We start from the raw sequence: 19,767 nt of genomic DNA, 5'->3' as shown, positions 1-19,767 counted from the left end.
GTACAGGTATGCTAAATACATATACATTTTCTATTACTTCCTGCAGTCCCCTACCCCAAGACCTTTAGAGGGAATTACTTTAAGATTAAATATGTAAAGATGGATAAATCTGAAGCCTCTCAACTAAGCTTTTACACTGAATTTTTAAATTTCCTGAAAGACCAACAGAGGGCTCCCATCCTTCATGTTAAAAGAGCCAAAAAGCTTTCTGTTAGGCTGCATCACTCTGTGAATTCTATTTTGGTCTCACTATTCACTCTTCTGAAGAATTTTGTTTTTGCTTCTGCCCTAATCTAATGGGAAAAATAGGCATGTAAAATATTTCTGTGAACTCAAATATACGTCTTACCTCAAAGGCTTAATAACTAAGTTTTATCAATGTCCTTTTTTTCACTTATTATTACCCAGCAAATCTGACGTACTTACTCTTAGAATAATGAATTTTCTCTCTTTTTTTGCTGAGGACTCAGACTAGAGATACACAGCTGACTAAGCTGAATTCAATAAAATCAACTCTTTAAATCATTACATGTGGTCTGGATCCAAAGGAAAAACTAGATCTAAAGAAAATCAAAAAGCACATATATTCTCTCTTTAACTTTTCAAATTCTAATGATTTCTATGGGTGTTAAGAGTGGGGAAAGGGGCAAGGACTCCGAATTTCAGGGACAGCTATGTTCTTATGATGGGTGAATACAGCTAGGAAAGGATGGCAAAGGCAGTATAATCGTTTGGTAAAGATATAATGGATTTTCCACAATGTCTTTTGTACTTGTGCTTCCCAGAGTGTGCATGTGTGTGTTTTTAACATAAAAGACTCTTCTTTCTTCTAAAGAAATAGTACAAGGGTATCTTGCAATGCCAGAAAGCAAGGGTGCTACCAAAAATTAACGAGGTTGGGTCAAACAGACACAGAAGCAAGCTTAAGGGGGCTTCCACTGGCCAAAGTTATGAGAATGTATTAACAGAATAATGATTATAGTGGATTGAAACACACTGAATCCATAATGACACTCAAAAAAAGAACAAAAAATATTCATTTGAACCACATGACTATTAAAAAAAACTTGCTTTGTTATTGGTTATGAAAAAGAAAGATCTAATCATTTATCCTGCCTTTCCCATAGGAAATTTATTTCAGGGTAACCAAATAGCCCCAGCTAATGAAAAAAACCATCAGAGTGCTAATTAATATGTGAAGAAGAATGACAAAATTAGAAAATATTATTTCACTAACTCTAATAAAATTATTGTCAGGTAAGAATTATCAATTGATATTAATAACTGTTAGGAAAATGGCTGATATCAAGTTGGACATTTCATATGATGCCAAAGTAACATCATTCAGATTGTATTCTAGTCACGAGCAGAAAAACCTAACTATACAATTAAGCACCAGACATCATTTCCCTAATAATAGGAGAACCAGAACAAGATATTGTTTGTTTTCTAATGTGATATGACACAGCATCATCTTTTACTCAAGCCAAAAATCTAGTTTACAAAAAACATAGAGGATTGAAAACAAAATAATGATACCATGAGGAAGAAATCTGTGAAAGCTAAAATAAAAGGTAGAACATTATGTAGAAAAAAAGTCACGTCATAGAAAAGAGGATGGGGCAAATTACAAGAGTATGAACAATATAAACTTATTTTTGAAAAAAAAAAGGATAAAAATTAAAAATGAATTAAAAAATGTAAATGCAGAGAAAAATATTTGGAAGGATATGTATTAAGATATTACAGAGTTGATCTCAGGTTGGTGGGAATGTGATGTTTTATTTTTTATTATCGCTTATTTTCTAAATTTTTAAAAAGCATATGTACTGTTTCTATAATAATGTTATTTTTAAAAATAACAGTATGGCATTATTGAGTAAAAAAAAGCAATTTGCTGAATAACAACATATAGAAAATCTTTAATGAAGACATAATAATAGATTTCGTAGTATATATACCATATATATCACACTATATATGACTGAGAAAGAGTGAGAGAGAAACAAGCATAGGAAGAGGTTTAGAAGGAAACACACACAGGAAAGGGCACTGAGATTGTGGGTAGTGTTCAAGGAATCTTTAGCTTTACTGGTAATGTTTTAATTTTTACAATGTGAATGTATTAATGAATTCTTGTATAATTAAAAAAAATCAAGAAGTGGGAAAGATGATCCCTGGTTTACTGACATATGTTCCCAGAGTCCATGTGCTGATAATCATAAGGTAAAATAAAAGCAATAAAAGTTGGGTTCAATCAATATCAGAAATCTTAGCCTTGACTAAACAGGAAATTAAATTATCCCACATTCCCAAAATACATCACCAGAGCAGAATTTAAAAAGTCATAAATATTATTTTAAAAAAGAAATATTTTACTAACATTATAAAGTACCTGAGGGAAAAGTTTCTAAGCCATGCTTCATCTGCCTTTAATCACCAATATAAGTTCGGTGAGGGAAGAGGTAGGGCTTATGCAGTTGGGATAACTGGGATAAAGTTCTCTATTACTCTCTATTTTCTAATAGATAGAAGTATCTTACATCTAATTTACTAATGCCATGAGGTGCAGAGCTACTTTAATTTAAGTCATGGGAGAGCCTGCAAAATGTGCTGGTTTCTTTGCTACTTTAGTTGTGGCAAATGACTTTCACTTTAAGATTCATAACAGCCATACTGATCCTGAAGGGTCCCAATACACTCATATCCACCAAGACTTCCCTCAAAACACTCTCTTCTAATGATAAGGTTTGGCTGTCACCAAAATTTAGCACCAAGTAAATTAAAAGTTGAAAGTTTAAAATGGATTTGTCCATCTCTCTATGGTTTAAAGTCCAAGAATGATGTTACTCTTTAAAAATGCCAATGTTAAACTATGAGTGTACTTCCAAAAGTTGTTGGAAAAATAGAATTAAAAGATAATACAAATCCTTCCATGAACTTTCTGAAGAACCCTCATATTTGACAGCCATTTTCTCTATGTGAGGAAGGACGTGAGAACTAAGCAGACAAAATACTTACCTTGAGGTCTTTCGAGTTTCAAGGTAAAGACTTCGGCTGTTTCTCGATTTTTGCAAAGTTGAGCTTGATGCTGGAGTGGAATTTCTCCACTGGCCATTTGCACTCTGGGCATAGGTTCTTAAGTCGCCTGAGCCAAGAAAACTGTCTGAGGAAGGGTTTTCTAAAAAAATAAAAACTTGAATAAATTAAACAAATAACTACAGCTGGTTTTCTTAATGACTGTAACCATGTCCAACACTGTATTCCAAAGTAATGTGGCATATACACCATGTGTCTCATGGAAGAAAGATCCCAGTCTCAACTGCCAGTAAAGTCTGCAGTAAGGGAACTTCTACAAACTATAATTGATTCAGCCATACTAACCTGAAAATTGATGAAGGAGCTGAATCCTGCCACAGCCATGTGCCTTATCTGCATCAATGTGACTCCGTGGTGTCCACCAAAAGTCAACATTTTACCCCAACTATATCTTGCAAGCACTCCCAGGCCTGGGCCTGAAAGAAGGTAGGCCAGACCAGTAAGAAAGCAGGTGGAGGGCCAAGGAGAATTGTAATTCAAATGAACAATAGTTATTGCTTAATAAGCAGCTGGTGTCACTTTCTTCTTTTTAGTTACCATGTTCAAGACTCAGGGACTCCCTCAAAAAAACAGTGATAACCTAACTGCTGCTTATTCTGGCTGGCTTATGGCAGGAATGACCCATCATATGCATCTGGTTCTGGTATGATAATCTTCAGTCACTTAATGCCACAATCATCAGACATATCAAAGTTCCAACACTTGTGACTACGATCAGACTAATTAAGGATTATTTATTTAAATTTTCTGACTTGTGGATTACAAGCTAGGGTGACAAAAGCCTCTTGAAGGAGTAGTAAAATAATTTCTATGCCCTCTTCTCTCTATTAGCAGGATTGGACATTTTTAAAAAGCTCCTTCAAAATGACTTTAGACATTAGGCTACAGAACTCTGAGGAGCTCCAATGAAAAAATAAGAATCATAATTCTGTTTAATGCTGACATCATTTTGAAGATCCTCTTTCAAAACATACTATCATAGAACTCTGCACAATATTGTATATTTATGCTATTTAAAACATTTTATATATCTTGGGCTGGCCGGTTGGCTCAGTTGCTTAGAGCATGGCACTGATAACACCAAGGTCCAAGGTTCAATCCCTATACTGGCCAGCCACAAAAAAAAAAAAAAAAAAAAAAAAAAAAAAAAAAACCCAAAAAACCATTTAATGTATTTTTTTGATACTCCATCCAAAAAGTATGGCAGGCTTCGAAAATATAATTCTACATTTTCTTAAGTTAATTAGGATACCAGGATTTAGGGTAAATAAGACAGGCAAAAAGAAGCAGTCAGAGGTGGTATTAGTACCAGTTGATTTACCAGTGGATGAACTTAGTCAAATAATTAAAAATAAGTTAAATTTACTTTCAAAATGAATTATAACTTTTTTCCTTTGTAATTAGTATCTATGCTTAACATCTATTACTATTACTTTAAGGACAGAGGCATGAATCTCAGTAAAGGATCACAAAATTATTATTTTTAAATGCAAAATAATAACAATAAAAATCTTTGTCTCACATCTTTTGGTTAAAATTTGATTAGGTAATTATCTCACTAGAGATGTCTATTTGAGGAATAACTGTCAAAAAATGCAAATTACCCTGACAGGTGTGAAATTTAAGACCAAGGATAAACCAGAGTAGCTTTCTCGATGGCATTTGACAAACCCCAGCTTTAAACTGCACGGGAAAAGTACAGGATCAGGCAATGTGTTTATCCAGCATAAGGCTGTTTCGCCTCCACTCAGTGAAATCACTGAATAGTCTTCTTTTGCTCACGGATCAAGCAAACTTGAGAGGGACCATAGGGAGCTGTAGATACTTTTTTTTTCAGTGTGGGTTTAACCTGATATTCTGTCACCAGTAAGAGATCAGAGTTGCAAATGCCACAAATAAGATTTATTATGTGCATATATATATACACACACAAAACTAGAAAGAAATACATCAAAAATTTAGTTGTGGTTATGTTCTAGTGATAGAATGATGAGCATTTTCCTATTTTTCTCTACAAATTTTCTGCAGGGACAGACAATATTTTTTAGACATAATAAAATAAAAATAATAAAATAGGTATAACGTAACAGCATAATAAAATAATTATATTAAAAAAGAAGTGTGTGTCAGGTAATCACTTACTATGAAAGTAACAATCAATTGCTCCTGTTAACTTTAGAATTTATTTAGTTACTATAATAGCAGGATGCTTTAAATCATCTTACCTACTAAATGCTAGTTTGGCAACCTAATTTAACATATTTTCCAAAGATAAGACACTGATGATGAATTTAAGCATGAGCAAAATCATTTCTTTTCATCTTAATCTACTCTTCTTTGTTGTTTAGAGTTAAAACATGTTTTAATTTTTTTTCATTGTACTCTCAATAAAACTGAGAGGTCTTTAAGCTTGATTGTCACTAAGTTATTAAAGTGAAACAGTGAAATAAGCCAGGCACAGAAAGAGAAATACTGCATGTCCTCACTGATAAGTGGGAGGGAGGGAGCAAGGGATGGAAGCAAGAGAGACAGACAGACAGACAGATACAACAATCACAATAATGCACTGAACTTTCAGAAGGAGAGAACAGAACTGTGGTTAGTAGAAGTGGGAAAGGGAGAAGGGGTGGGGGTTATCAGAAATTGGTTAATGGGCACAAAGAATGATTAAGTTTTGCAATAATAAATGTGCTAATTGCATATTTGATAATTACATACTGTACACAAGTATCGATAGTTAATTCTATACCCCACAAATATGTATAGTCAATTATGTTTCAATTAAAAAAACAATGAAATGGTGTTGCATTTCTGCTCTCTAAAAATTTTTAAAAATCAAATCAATGTTTTTAATAGTTTAATCTTATGTAGATTGAGAAGCAGATTTTTAAAAGCTTGATCTAGAGAGAGAGATCCAATAAAGCAATAAATAAGAAGCTCCAGACCCTAGATTCTAAAGTTTGGCTTTTCCTGCTCATTTTCATCTTGGCTGAGCAGAGGAGAGCAGGGTGAGAGCGGAAACAGACATCAGTACAGTCAGGATCAGAAGACTAAACCAGGTAAACTGGAGATCCACATCTAGCCCAATCAATAGGTAAGGCTCAATGTGACTCACCACAGAAATCAATGTGGGGATTTTTAGAAAAGAACATATCCAAAGGCAGAAGCAAAATTCTGCAGGACTTGGAATGGATTGGAATGGGTATGGCCAAAAAAAAGTTTCAAAAAGTACAGAGTAAAAAGTAGCTTTTAATTAAAAGTATATATACCCTTGGCATTCACAGATTTAAAATTCTGATTGTTAGGGAGCAACTTTGGAGATCTGTGAAATGCCATAAGCTTGTTTGTTCAGGGACTAGATGAAATTTGGTAAAGGAACAAATCTGGATCCTCTGCCTCAACCTGTAAGTAATTTGTAGAATGGGTCTGATAGCCCAGCACCCCCATTTCAGTATGACTTTGTTACTCATTGCTGTTATTCTCTATGCATTGTCATGTATGCAGTAACTGTTATGAAGTAATTTTTTTTCATAAAAAGTGGTATTCAAGTGAGAGATAAACTTTAGTGAAAGATTTCTGATATGGGGATCAACTCATGATATAAGGATAAACACGGGAAAAACATAACTGTTAACAATTACATAACTTAGCAGAAAGCCAAGAATCTGGTCAAATATTGCCAGTCAAGAACTCAGATATACCCTTTGTGAATACCAAGGGTTTACTGAAATTTAAAAGAAAAGAGCTATATGAATATATACAAATGTGTTTAAGTCAGGTTACTAATAATAGCTGAAAATGGTGAACATGATGTGGATGTAAATTGTAAGAAAAATAATGAAGAAAATGAAGGCACAGACCCATTATCCCAAATCATAAACCCTTGGGTCCAGCTGTATTTCTGAATTTAAAATTTTTGTAATTTTAGAAAGATAACCTGGTATATTATGTATCACTTCCAAGTATAATCTGGAGCAGCACCCTGAAATCAAACATATTGATGTATCTGCAGCAAAATGTGTAAATTCTCATATTTACAGAGATAAATAAAGATAAAATATAAGCAGCTTCAGGCCAGTTCATGTAGGTTTTGCCAAGGAATGAATTCAGGTCAGGGCAGGTTTTGATGCCAAATGAGTTATGAAAAAAATTTTGATTTTCAGAGCTTTTCTGGATTTCGGAATTGCACAAAAGGGACTGTGCATGTGCATATGAAATCCATGGATTTGAAATCAATAGAAAATGATAAATACAAGGAACATGTAAACAGAGGGAAAAGTAAAATTAAAAATATTAAGTTAAAAAATATTATGTGTCAAATTATATAATATGTACCATGTATGAGGAGGGTCTTCAAAAAGTTCATGGAAAGATTTGTATTATCTTTTAATTATATTTTTCCACCAACTTTTTGAAGTACCCTTGTATGTACATACAGATATCAGAAGAGGCCACAGACAGTTGAGTTACAGTCGGGACTGGAGTATAATTTTCTACATAATTATTTATTATAAAGCAATTTTGCAGGGGAAGGGGGTGGCTGGCTGGTACAGGGATTGAACCCTGGATCTTGGTGTTGTCAGCACCATGCTCTAACCAACTGAGCTAACCAGCCAGCCCTAAAGCAATTATTTTAAACTTAAGGCAAAGATTCTATCCATTGGTAAATCAGCATATGAAATTACAAGCAAACACAGTCCGAATCCAAATGGAAATATTAATTATTTGATTCCATTAACAACTCAACTATCCTTCCTCTAGGATTAATAATGAGCTACCAAACCAGATTTCAGGCTCTCTGTTCATCAAAAAGAACTTTTCAATAATAATAATGACAGAAGAGTTACTTTCTGAGCAAATTAATCAATTTTTCTATATAAATTACACACATACTATGTGCAGACCACTGCCCACCCCAGGACAGAAAACTTAGTGCCCCAGGTAGGTAAAGTACCACAAACCTAAATCACATTTAAATATAATATAAATCTAAAAGAATATCATACTAACTTCTTTTTAGGGGAGATCTCATCTTGTTGACAAAGGATCCTGAGGAAGCCAAATAACAAGAATTACTATTTGCATTTCTTATTTATCACCTCTATTTATCCTTATGAAAACCCCATTGAGACAGGTTCAATGGTATTACTAGTATTCCCATATTTGTGGTAAGATGAGGAGACTGAAGCAAGAGGAATAAGACCTAGGAAGACCACTGTAATCTTCCTAAGTCATACTGCCAAGAAGCTAACCAACAAAACTCTCAGTTTCCCAAGGCAAAGGCAGAAGATCACTGGAAATCCAAACCTTAGGAAGGGGGCAGATGATAAGTCAGACAGGCCAAGGGGTAGGAATAGCCTAGAGAATGCTGAATTCTGTCATGGATGACAGTTAGGCAAGCCCTTGAATTTACAAGCATATGGCTGTGGCAGGTGCTAGACAGAAACATGTAGTTAACATTTCCTGCCCTGATGGAGGGACAAGCTTGGGCAGAAATAAATTTTCAGGTTTCATGGTTTCAAGAAGAATAGAAACTAGCTCTGTGGTTTCAATCAATGCAAAACAGATACCCTTTATATAACATACACATATCCCCCAAAAAAGTCAAAAACAAAAACAAAGCAGTATTGCTTTATATAATGAATATGCAGAATAGATTACATAAAAACCTTTTCCACTAAGAAATTATTATTTGGTTGAGACTAGATAAGTATTATAGCAACTACATAAATACACACAAAAAGCTTATTAAAATGTTTTAGTGGAGAAAATACCATCTGCTTTTGACAATGTTTTTACTTTTTAGAGACAGGAAACACAAACAATTTGCTAGGAAGAAATATGAAAGTTATAAGTGCCGTGACTTCAAAAAATATGTCATACCTGAGTAATAACTTGGATTGTAAGCTGTATTTCCTGTGGAACATGTAAAAGATAGGTCCAAATTTCCTTGCCTGGAAGGTAAAATCTAAACAAAGTATAAGATTTTTCTTAAATTTTATTTTTGATAATAACATAGAATAAAAATTTATAATAGGAAAAGTATCATTAAACAAGGCTATGGCATATTTCAGAACTTAATATAATTTATTATAAATTAATTAAACTACATACTAATACGAAAGGAAAACAGACAATCTGATAAAATGATTCAGGCTTTAAGGGGAAAAATGGGCAAGATAACTATTATATAACTTAATTCAAAGGAATGTTCACTAGAAGGCAAATGTGCATTTAGTATATCCTGTCTGAAAGCCAGTTGTAACATATATTAAAGAGGCTGACAAAATCAACCTAGTTTTGATTCTCCTGATAACTTTATGCAGACAGTTCTTAATCCCCTAGTACAAATCTGGAAATGTGTGGATATATATACATTATCAAAATGATTATGGGGGGTGGATGCTGCATGTATTTAGTGCCTAGGAGCCAAGGATGCTAAACATCCTGCTATGCTTAGGACAGATTCACAGCAAAGAACTATCTCATCCAAATCACTAATAGCTTTCCTATCGAGGAAGAATACTCAAATCTTAAGATACTAGTTTAAAAGAACACTGTGTTTTGGTAATTGTAATATTCAGAGGAAAAATGAAGAGTTTTCTAAAAGGAACGTTCTCAAAGAACTCATATAGCCTGTTTTGTCTTAACTTTAATATATCAAGCAGAATTCCAAACACTAAAATTATTGATTCTAAAAAGTTTACATCTATGCTTGTATTTTTGACTGTGGCATTTAAACTACATCAGATGAAAACTTACAATGAGCGAAAATAACTAGTTAATTAAGGGAAGAAAATTATTCCAAACCTGCTGCTCAGAAAGAGAAAGCTGGTCCTCTGGAAAACCTGTTTGTGGCAGGAGGTGGGTTTTGAATATAGAGTTGTGGTTCACTAAAGTTACTTCTCCAGCATCCATCCTCATCCTATCAGCAGTATCATCTGGGGAAAGAGTCTGGATTAGTTCAAGTCATATTAATACTTCAATAACTTTTTTCCTAGGAACCAATCTTTTCACCTATAAAAATGTTCCCAAAGAACAACACTGCAGTCAAATAAAACCTCTCCTTCGTAGTTAACCACTAGCAAGAAATTTTAAAATATCATTATCAAAAGAGGCCCATGTGCAGAAATTGGCTCATTTGGAACTGATTGAGATCATCTACCAAATAGTTCAAAACTTGTACAAGTATAAAAAAGTTTTTAAAATAATGAAATTTTCCCAAAAGACATTTTAAAAATGTTTTAACTGTAGAAAAAGTTTTGAATATAAAAAATTGGAAGAAAAATTTCACCATTCAGAAACAAACACTAACATTGATTTATTTCCTGTTTTAACTCAAAGAGGTGCTTTAAAAATTAATCCACCTGAAAACTTTTTTCTGTAAAAAGCATAATTTATTTACATGGCTCTTAACAGATACCAGCACAATTACTGTACTACTGTGGCAAAATCTTACTTTAGAACCATTTTTGATACCTTCATTACTATAAAAGAGAAACAAGTGAGAGGGAACTCAGTGACTTACAATGATAACAGCAATGAGAGAAAATGGAAACAACCAACCAGAGGGAGAAGGTTGACTAAGAACAAGGAAAACACAGAAAGTAGAGAGAAGGCTAATGTGAATTTAAAAGAAGCATATGGGATGTTATAAGATCTAACTATAGATTTTTCAACTTATTCCTAAATTGGCTATTACTTCTGACCTTATATTGATCCCCTTTTACAGACATAAAGCACTATGAATGAAATAGTGGAAAATGTTCCAATCACAATTAATCCTCAATGCCACAAGCTAAACAAAATATTTACCTTAATAAAATTATTTATCATATAGAAAGCAGTATAACATAGCACTAAAAAACAAAGACTCTGAACCAGAGTGCCTGGGTTCAAACCCTGGCTCTGCCAGTTATAGTATGTGACCCTATGCAAATTTCTTAACCTGTCTCTCAGTTTACTTGTTGATATAATAGGGAAAATGATACTACCTAGCAGGTACTATTAACTTATAAACACTAAGGTGTTTATAAGAATTAAATGAATTCATATGTTTTAAGTAATTAAAACAGGGCCTGGCACATAGTAAATATTTGCTAGTGTATATTTGGCTTTTCCAACACAATGATGAAAAAATGCTCCTAAACAACTCTGTAAATAATGTCCTAACCAAGAGGAAATTATGTTTGGTATACAATATTACATAATTAGGATTAAGAACTCTTTTAAAATTATTAAGGACAAAGATATTAATATTGAAAATGTTAGGAAAATCCACTTTCCCTCCAGCTTAACTAATCAGAGTAACTAAAAAGACTGAACAACTACTTTATAGTTAGTCTTACCCATGTCAAGTCTTTTCACATCACTGACTTTAGCAAAGATATGAAGTCCTGTAAAAGAAGACACAAAACAGAAACATTACATAGAGACATCCATTTCATATAATTATAGAACAAGAAACCTCAGAAGTGACATTTGTTTGTGTTCTTAATGGAGAAAAATCTGGTAAAGAGAGTAGACTTGATGGGAAATGAGGTGAAACTAAAACTGGCCTGAGGAACTTCCAAACATTTCTGCAACCTGTGCTACACTAAACAGCAATTACACATTACCCATGGAATCACAGAAAATTAAAGCAAGAAGCAAGTTGGGAGAGCCAACCCTTAGGAGACTGAGCGATTTGCATAAGGTTATATAAAGTTAGTGACTGCACTAAAATTACAATCTAGAAATTCTTCCCAATCCATTGCTCTTTCTATCACCTAATGCTAAACCATTTTATAAACAAGTGACAGACCTTGTGATGGTCCTATTAAGACTCTTCTTCCATACATTTTACTCAATGGCCCAAAATAAAGCTACTGATACAGGACAATCAAGGAGTACTTCACAGTTGTACTCCCCCTCTCCATCATCTATCAAACTGCTACAAACTAAAGCCCTTTTGCCCGCATAAAAATTACTTTCTTCTCTAATATGTCTATTTTTCTCAGAAAAAGAGGAAGTTAAAGGCCTAACTGCTTGGAACTAGGTTAATAAACACACCCTTGGCACATATACTTCTCAACAGATTTCCAAGAGGAGACGACTAGGGATGGTAATAGTCACACCTATATATATTTATGATCTTATCAGCATATTTTTAAAAAGACTGAGTACTTCGCTAACAACATAGCAATACTAGGGCTTCCATGTACTCAGGACACTGGATGATGATAATAGGTATTCTTTGTGGTCACAATAACAAAGTGCACACACAAAGGAACGCTGCTTGAGTTTTTTTGGCATAGCTATAACCCAAGCAGAGTAATCACCTGATCACCTAGTCTCGCCAGAGAGGATCCCCAAAGAGTTTAAGCTTTAGATTAAGGCTTCAAATATATTTCCAAATGCTCAACTTAAAATATTCCTTATGTAGAAATTTTCCAGGTCACTCTTTCCCCTTCTTTCTTCTTTAACAGAGAATTCCCTGGGTTCCAGAGTAAGGGGAAAAATATCTTATCAACCAATAAATTAGCAGTGCTTTTTTTTTTCACATTTCACTCTTTCAGCTCACTTCAAAATTGTCACCACTAGCCTTTTTTTTTTTGTATTAAAAAGAATGTCAATTTGAAAGTCTGGTGCCCAGTAGAACAATCCTATGTTAATGTCCTTCACATTTTGCTCACACAGATGAAAAGAGGGAAGTAAGCTAGAAATTCAAAGAATTTTAGAGATGATGGCCAAAGAGGTTAAGTGATTTTCCTGAAATCACACAGATGAGGCAAAGGAAAGACAAGAATCCAGGTACCCTGACTTCTGGAGCAAATGCACATTTCAAACACACAACTTCACTTTCTTTAACACATCCTCATTCAAAGATTCATGCACATTGGCAATTTAAAAGTAATCCCTAGCTAAGCCTGGGTAATCTACGTTGATTTATAATTTTAAATGATTAAAGCCCCACACTTACATTTTAATATTAATACATCCAACTTCTTCAATGTGCTTGTGATACTTTCTTTTAACCAGTCTACAATTACATTGGGAGAAGGGATATTTTACTCCAAGATTGAACATGAAATTCTGGATCTGAAATCTTTAATGCCACCAAATTTCCCCAAGCACAAGAATTCTTACTTTTAAGAAAATTATTCTAATAACTCATTTCCTACTACACACTGGCCATTTAATTTACTGAAAGAACATAAGTAGTTAGTTATTCAGGTAAAGTCAGGTTAACAAAAGGTAACAGGAAATCAGAGAGAAAAACAAAAAGATGACCAAGTCCTCACTGTAACAGAATGTAACAAGTACGGTAAAACAGTTATAAATTTATATACATGCAAAGAGGATTATAAAAGAGAATATCTAGGGCTATAATGAAATTACTAGAAAATACATACTGTGGAGAGGCATTGTACAATTAACTTTATCCAGGACCAAGATGTGGTTAGAATAATTTATAACATGAGAAGGGTGTGTAAGTGATCATGCGAATCACCCTACTCTGAGCTCTAGAAAACAATTATGTATATGACATAGTACAGTCTGTATTATATCATCAAGTGTTTGGACTTTTTTTTCCTTCTATTTTAACACGTAATCTCTCCCAATTAGACTCCAACACGTTGAACACCTTACTTAACACTCTAATACCTTAAACATTAAGGACTCAACTTCTTTCACACACATACATTTACTGTGCATCAACTAAATGCAGGGAGCACTGGGAATACAAAGATGAATAAGAAATTCCCTGCCACTGAGAAGCTCACTGGCTAGTGGGGAAAGCCAGATCCATAAACAGATACAAGACAGTAAATCTGGTGCAACTGGTAGGAGATGTAAGTTAGATGAAAGGAAGGACTTCCAAAGCAGTAGTCAAGAGTTACATCACCTTAGCCAGTAGTAGCAGAACCTGTTTTTGTATCCCTCCACTCCCTCTAGATTTAACTCATCACATGGGAGATATGAAGACCATCTTTGCAGTTGGGATAATTAATTGAAGTCAAGTAAAAATGAATGAGGCTTCCTAAAAGGGATTAGACAGGGGGAAAAAAGGGTGGGGGGAATATCTAAATTGGAAAAAGGTTACGGGATTATGCTTAAAGAGATGCTTAAGGTTCCACTGTAACTAATTTCAAAGTCAGTGTATTGTATATATATATAATATATATATATATAAAATGAAGATTTAGGAGAAGATGTGATCTAATCCATCCAGAATATCCAATTACAACAAAGACCCTAAGTTAAACGTGTAGCCTATAAAAAGGCTTTTTATAAATTTTACAAGAATCACCAGCATCTCAAATATAATAAGTGTACCAAACATCAAGTGAAATGACTTTAACAAGGCTGACTTGAAAGTGATAAAGGAGCAAGTTATTGCCAACAAGATAGCGGAAATACTGCAGAGGCACAGATAAACAGAAATCACCAAGCTCAAGACAAGAGAAACTGGGCTATATCCAGAGAGATCACGTCAGGGCACACCAAGAAAGAGACGGATCAAGGGAATTACCAGGAGGCGATGAGCCAGGTAAGCAAACTGTGGCAGTTAAGGGGATTTTCATAACCTGCAAGAGGGTCCAGGCGTTTCTTTCTGATGGCACTAGCGACATCACATCTCAGGGAGAAACCACAGAGTAAAAGAGTTGGAGAAATGTTTACGTGAGACGAAGTAGTCGAGAGGTATCATTCAGGTCTCAAAGAGGGCGGTATGAGAAGCAGGTGTGACAGAAAGCTGAGTTTCCCGGTGAAAACAGCTCTCCCTTGAGAGAAGACCTTGCTCTGGCGGGAAAGCCGCAGAATCCCAACCGGCCTTTTCCCCACAAGGAGGGCTGGGCACTGGGATGGGGCCTACTGTAACGGCAGGGAGACGGCCTCTATGAGGCCCAGGGTAAAGAGGCCTGAAGAAACGGCCTCAGGTAGCCTCCTGACTAACGGCCACCCGCCAGACCACGGCCGCCGGACAGCAGGGGGGAGGGGAGGTGGTCCCAGGGGGCGGGGCAGAGGGAAAAGCGCCGTCCCCACAGCGGTTCCCGCTTCCGCCCAGCGCAGCCCTGGCCAGTGGGCCCGGTCCAACACAGCCTCCTGGCCCAAGCTCCCTCCATCCTCACCCCTCCCCCAGCTTCCCGCCGCCACTCACCGAACCGGAACCGGCTGATATGCGAAGGGGTTTCCGGCCGGGCGCGGAACGCAAAACCCGGGAACAGTCGCGAACCGGAATCGCCTTCACAGCACCGGAAGAGCCGCTCGGTGGCTGCGGAGGAGGGGGGGTGGAGCAGGAGGTCAAAGAGCAGAGTTAAGAACTAGTGGAACGCCTGCGCGGTGTGGTGAGGCCTCGGAAGCCAAGGGAACGTTTGAGGCTTTAGTCGGAATCTCCCTGTTCCTCTTCCAGTCTGGGCTTTTTCTCTTTCTTATACTAGGAATACTGTTAGTATGCCCTTCGTCCTTCCTTTTCTCTGTTCCCCCGGCCCCCTTACCTGCCATCCTCCGGTTCCGCATGGCGATTTTTGCTTACGCTCTGGTTTCCATGGTAGCTTTTTCCTGTGGCCCTAGATCTGCGGGAACCTGTGGCTTCCCCTGAGATCTAAATTGATCTCAGGCTGTATTGCGCTTTGTGAGAATCATAGAACATTAGTTCTTGTAGAGGTTACTGGAAATATTTTAGTCTAACAGGTTCAGAGAAGTGAAGTCATTTCCCCAAGTTATAAAGTGCATGGCAGATCTAGGACTAGGAAACAAGTTTCTTGCAGTCCCCTGCTCTTTGCACCACATCATGCTTGATTGGCCATTCAGCAAAAAAATAAAAGAAAGAAAAGAAAAAAAATTGGGGATGGCTTAGTTTAGACTCCTGCAACATGTGGAACCTTCCAGAACTCTGGAGAAGTTTGAAACACGGGCAGAGATGTTAGGAAAGCTATTGGGGGCCGACCAGAGATCTTTTCTGGGTAGAGACAGGAAAGGACCCTAATGTTGTTCCTGGGACCACATTAATTGGCCTATAATCTGTGCCATGCTTTCTAAGAGAAAATAATAGGAAAAAATTGGTTTCTTCATTCAAACTATTTCCCAAGCCACTCGACTTGTCAGGCCTCTGGACCCAAGTCCCATCTACAAGTCTTGGAGAAATGCTTCTGAGTAGGCACTGTAGACCCAGAAGACAGCCACAGTCTGAGCCCAGACCTAAGGCAGGGAAGCATCTGGAGGCCCAGAGCCTTTCTGATGCTCTCAGCAGCTGGGAAGAGGGGTTGCTTCCTGAGTTCAGGGGATCCTGCCCTGTCAAATGTACAAAAGTAGATTATTTGTATTACCTCATTTGCTCACATTTTCATATTGTCAAGTCCTAAGGTCTAGCAGTATTGAGCATACCTGATCCATGTCAGTCATTGACATCTTAATCATTCCACAGATCTTTTCATTTGGATTAAACTCTTTCTATTTCTAGGAGACAGGCATGCATAAAGAGGAATGTCATCTGAAATTTCTCATGTGTGTGATTCAATCTCGCCAGTTAGTCAGGACCCCTCAGGGAACAGGTACCATTGTCTCCTAACCATACTCCTGTGATAGGGAATGGCTTCTCTGACAGGGAGTCTGAATATATGAGGTGAGACTTTCTAGTGTAAATAAAGACTTAAGAGGTCAACTGACCTTGTCTATTCCATTCCCACTATGATAAAATATTTGTCACTGAGTTACGCCTTTTCCTTGTATGAATGTAGGTGAGATTTTGGCCTGGTTTGTGGGGATAGGCCCCAGAGAGATAAGCAGTACTTAGGATTGAGGGGGAACAAGATTTATACCCCATATGCTGGTTGTTGATTTTTATGTCCTTTGTGAATTATTTCAAACTGTCTGAGCTCATCTGTGGGAGTCCGTGTTGCCATTGTAATTGACACTCCAAAACCTATAAGATAAATCAAGCCCCAAAGAAAAATGGCCTTTTCTTCCACCCCAGCCTCAAAGTATCTAGTTATGTTCTCTGCTTTTCACCCCGTTTATGTCATAGGTATAGAATCTTTTAAGATAAGATAGTTGTTGAGAATAGTCATCAGTTCTCTAATTTTCCACTGGATTTTTCACTGGAAAGAAAGCACTGGACAGCTGAGAGTCACAGGAAAAATGAAAGAGAGTAAGGAGCACTCCCTTTCTGGAATCCTACCTTGAAGGTGACCTAGAACTGTTGCTGCTGGGGAAGCTTCTACTTCCAGCATGCTCATACCAAACCCACCACCAAATACAGATGCCATGAAGAGTCTAGATAGTACGGATGATCCAGACACTGTGGAAGGCATAACTGTTTTGAAAACTGGTGAGGCATGTAGGTAAACAAGTAGGAGGAATGTGGACAGGAGTATTGGAAAGTGAAAAGTTTATGCATACTATTATGAATCAGGGTAAACCTAGCAAAGTTGAAATATGAGTTAAGACACAAGGGAAAGGGTGTGTGTGCGTATAAGAGAGAGAGAGAGAGCCGGAGGTCATACCAGAAATTGCAGAGAGAGGGACACTTCTCTCTAGGAAGTATAGCTTGATTTAGTCAATATTAAATAAACTGGCTCCTTCGTAACTGTAAGCTACTAATTTGGCTTACCCTATTGTCAGCAACTTTGATATACAAAAATGTGAAACTTAAAAATTGGATTAAGTCAAGGAGTTATTATATTACAAAATGATTCTGATCTTTTTTAATGTTCACCTTAGGAATCCATTTAATAATAAATTTCTTTTGTATATTTTAAGTAATGTTCAGTTCACAAGCTTGATATGAAGCTTCAGAAACACATCTATGTGTTTCTTCTCAACTTAAATTCATCTATACTGGAGTTAGTTCACTGCAAACTTTATTGAGTTCCCACTATGTAAAATGATAGTGAGGTTATAAAATAGATGTATAAAACATTCTAGAAATGATATACTAGAAATGATAGTGAGGTTATAAAACAATGTATAGAACATATTCTTGTCATAGCACCAATAGTTTACAGTTTGGAAATGCCTTAGAGATTGTTTAGTCCAAATCCCTTATACTTTCAGAAGGAATTCAGGACTAAAAAGGTTTTCCTCAAGAAGTTAACAATTTCATTAGTCACTCCCAGCACCTGTGAAATATACAGCAGTATTTATTCATAATTTTTTTAGCACTTGCTATTTGAAGTCATTGTGCTAGACTCAGTGGGAGCTGAGAAAATGAGCTAGACACTTTCCCAATTACCTAGAGGCTGATGATTAAGGGGGGAGATAATATGAGACAATGTGTAAGTTAAGAGCTTGATAACTTTGGATCAAAATGTTGAATTTCAAAAGAAAACTCCATAGAGATGTAGGGAAGGGAGGGGCCAGCTGCCTGCCTAGGCAGAGCTTCCCTGAGCCCCAGCCTGAAGTCAGGCCCCATGGCCCTGCATAAACTCCAACTTAATGCAATCTCCTTAGTGTACCAGAGTTAACCACATTCAGCAAGAAAACGGCTTATATACAAGAATACCTGTTTATTCAGATTTGGGGGCAATATCTATCTTCCTATATGAGGGGATTTCAAAAGTTTTATGGAAAAATGGAATTAAAAGATGAAAATAAAAAATATAAACTTTAGGGCTGGCCTGTGGCTCACTTGGGAGAGTGTGGTGCTGATAACACCAAATCAAGGGTTAAGATCCCCTTACTGGTCATCTTTAAAAAAAAAAAAATACGTGTGTGTCTGTGTGTGTGTATATATATATATATAAACTTTATTTCTCAACATAAGCTCCATCAAGTTCAAGACAATTTGGTAAGCAATGATACCAGCCATTTAGTCTGTCCTTAAAGAACTGAGAGTCCTGGGAATTTAACCTTATTAATGCAGTCTTTTTTACATTATTAACTGAAGAAAAATGAGTGCCCTTTAAAGATATTTTAAGATTAGGAAACAAAAAGAAGTCAGAAGGAGCCAAATCAGTACTGTAAGGTGTATGATTAGTGATTTCTCATCGAATCATTTCACATAGTGGGAACTCAATCAATGTTTGCAGTGAACTAACTCCAGTATAAATGTATTTAAGTTGAGATGAAACACATAGATGTGTTTTGGAAGCTTCATAGCAAGCTTGTGAATTAAATATTACTTAAAATATTGACAATAAAATTGATGAGATGAATGAGCAGGAGCATTGTTGTGGTGGAGAAGGACTCTCTGGTGAAGCTTTCCTAGGTATTTTTCTGCTAAAGCTTTGGCTAACTTTCTCTGAATACTCTTATAATAAACAAATGTTATTGTTCTTTGGCCCTCCAGAAAGTCAACAAACAAAATGCCTTGAGCACCCCAAAAAGCTGTTGCCATGACCTTTGCTCTTGACCAGTCCACTTTTGCTCTGACTGGACCACTTCATCTTTGGTAGCCGTGACTTTGATTGTGCTTTGTCTTCAGAGTTGTACTGGTAAAGCCATGTTTCATCTCCGGATACAATTCTTCAAAGGAATGTTTTAGCATCTTCATCTCGTTTGTTTAAAATTTCCATTGAAAGCTCTGCTCTTGTCTGCAGCTAAACTGGGCACAACAGTTTTGGCTCCCATCGAGCAGAAAGTTTGCTGAACTGTAATTTTTCAGTCAGAATTGTGTAAGCCGAAACAATTGAAATGTCTATGGTGTTGGCTATCATTTCTGCTGTTAATCATCAATCCTCTTCAATT

The 19,767-nt window shown here is 36.2% G+C and overlaps 1 protein-coding gene and 1 non-coding gene across 4 annotated transcripts in view; both read right to left on the bottom strand.

Annotated features, from left to right (window-relative positions):
- The window catches only part of SENP1 (SUMO specific peptidase 1), a 47,855-nt gene extending 32,578 nt beyond the window's left edge, over window positions 1-15,277 (bottom strand). The window contains exons 1-5 of one of the 3 annotated variants that reach the window (XM_063076309.1): window positions 15,242-15,277; window positions 11,448-11,495; window positions 9,910-10,040; window positions 8,983-9,067; window positions 3,022-3,181 (exon numbers count right to left, since the gene is read on the bottom strand). In XM_063076309.1, coding sequence (XP_062932379.1) covers window positions 3,022-3,181; window positions 8,983-9,067; window positions 9,910-10,040; window positions 11,448-11,451 — 380 coding nt within the window. In that variant the 5' untranslated portion in view covers window positions 11,452-11,495; window positions 15,242-15,277. Of the gene's footprint in view, window positions 1-3,021; window positions 3,182-8,982; window positions 9,068-9,909; window positions 10,041-11,447; window positions 11,496-14,614; window positions 14,719-15,241 lie in introns of those variants that run through there. The other 2 variants (XM_063076311.1, XM_063076310.1) reach the window with 2 other exon arrangements.
- On the bottom strand, window positions 7,641-7,714 carry TRNAV-GAC (transfer RNA valine (anticodon GAC)). Its single transcript has one exon. It is a non-coding gene; the product is annotated as a tRNA-Val (tRNA).
- Window positions 15,278-19,767: the final 4,490 nt, after the last annotated feature.

The sequence above is a fragment of the Cynocephalus volans genome, chromosome 12 (assembly GCF_027409185.1).
Source record: "Cynocephalus volans isolate mCynVol1 chromosome 12, mCynVol1.pri, whole genome shotgun sequence".
Classification (NCBI taxonomy): domain Eukaryota; kingdom Metazoa; phylum Chordata; class Mammalia; order Dermoptera; family Cynocephalidae; genus Cynocephalus; species Cynocephalus volans.
Note: the sequence above shows the minus strand (reverse complement) of the source record. Positions and strands in the feature narration are given on the sequence as shown.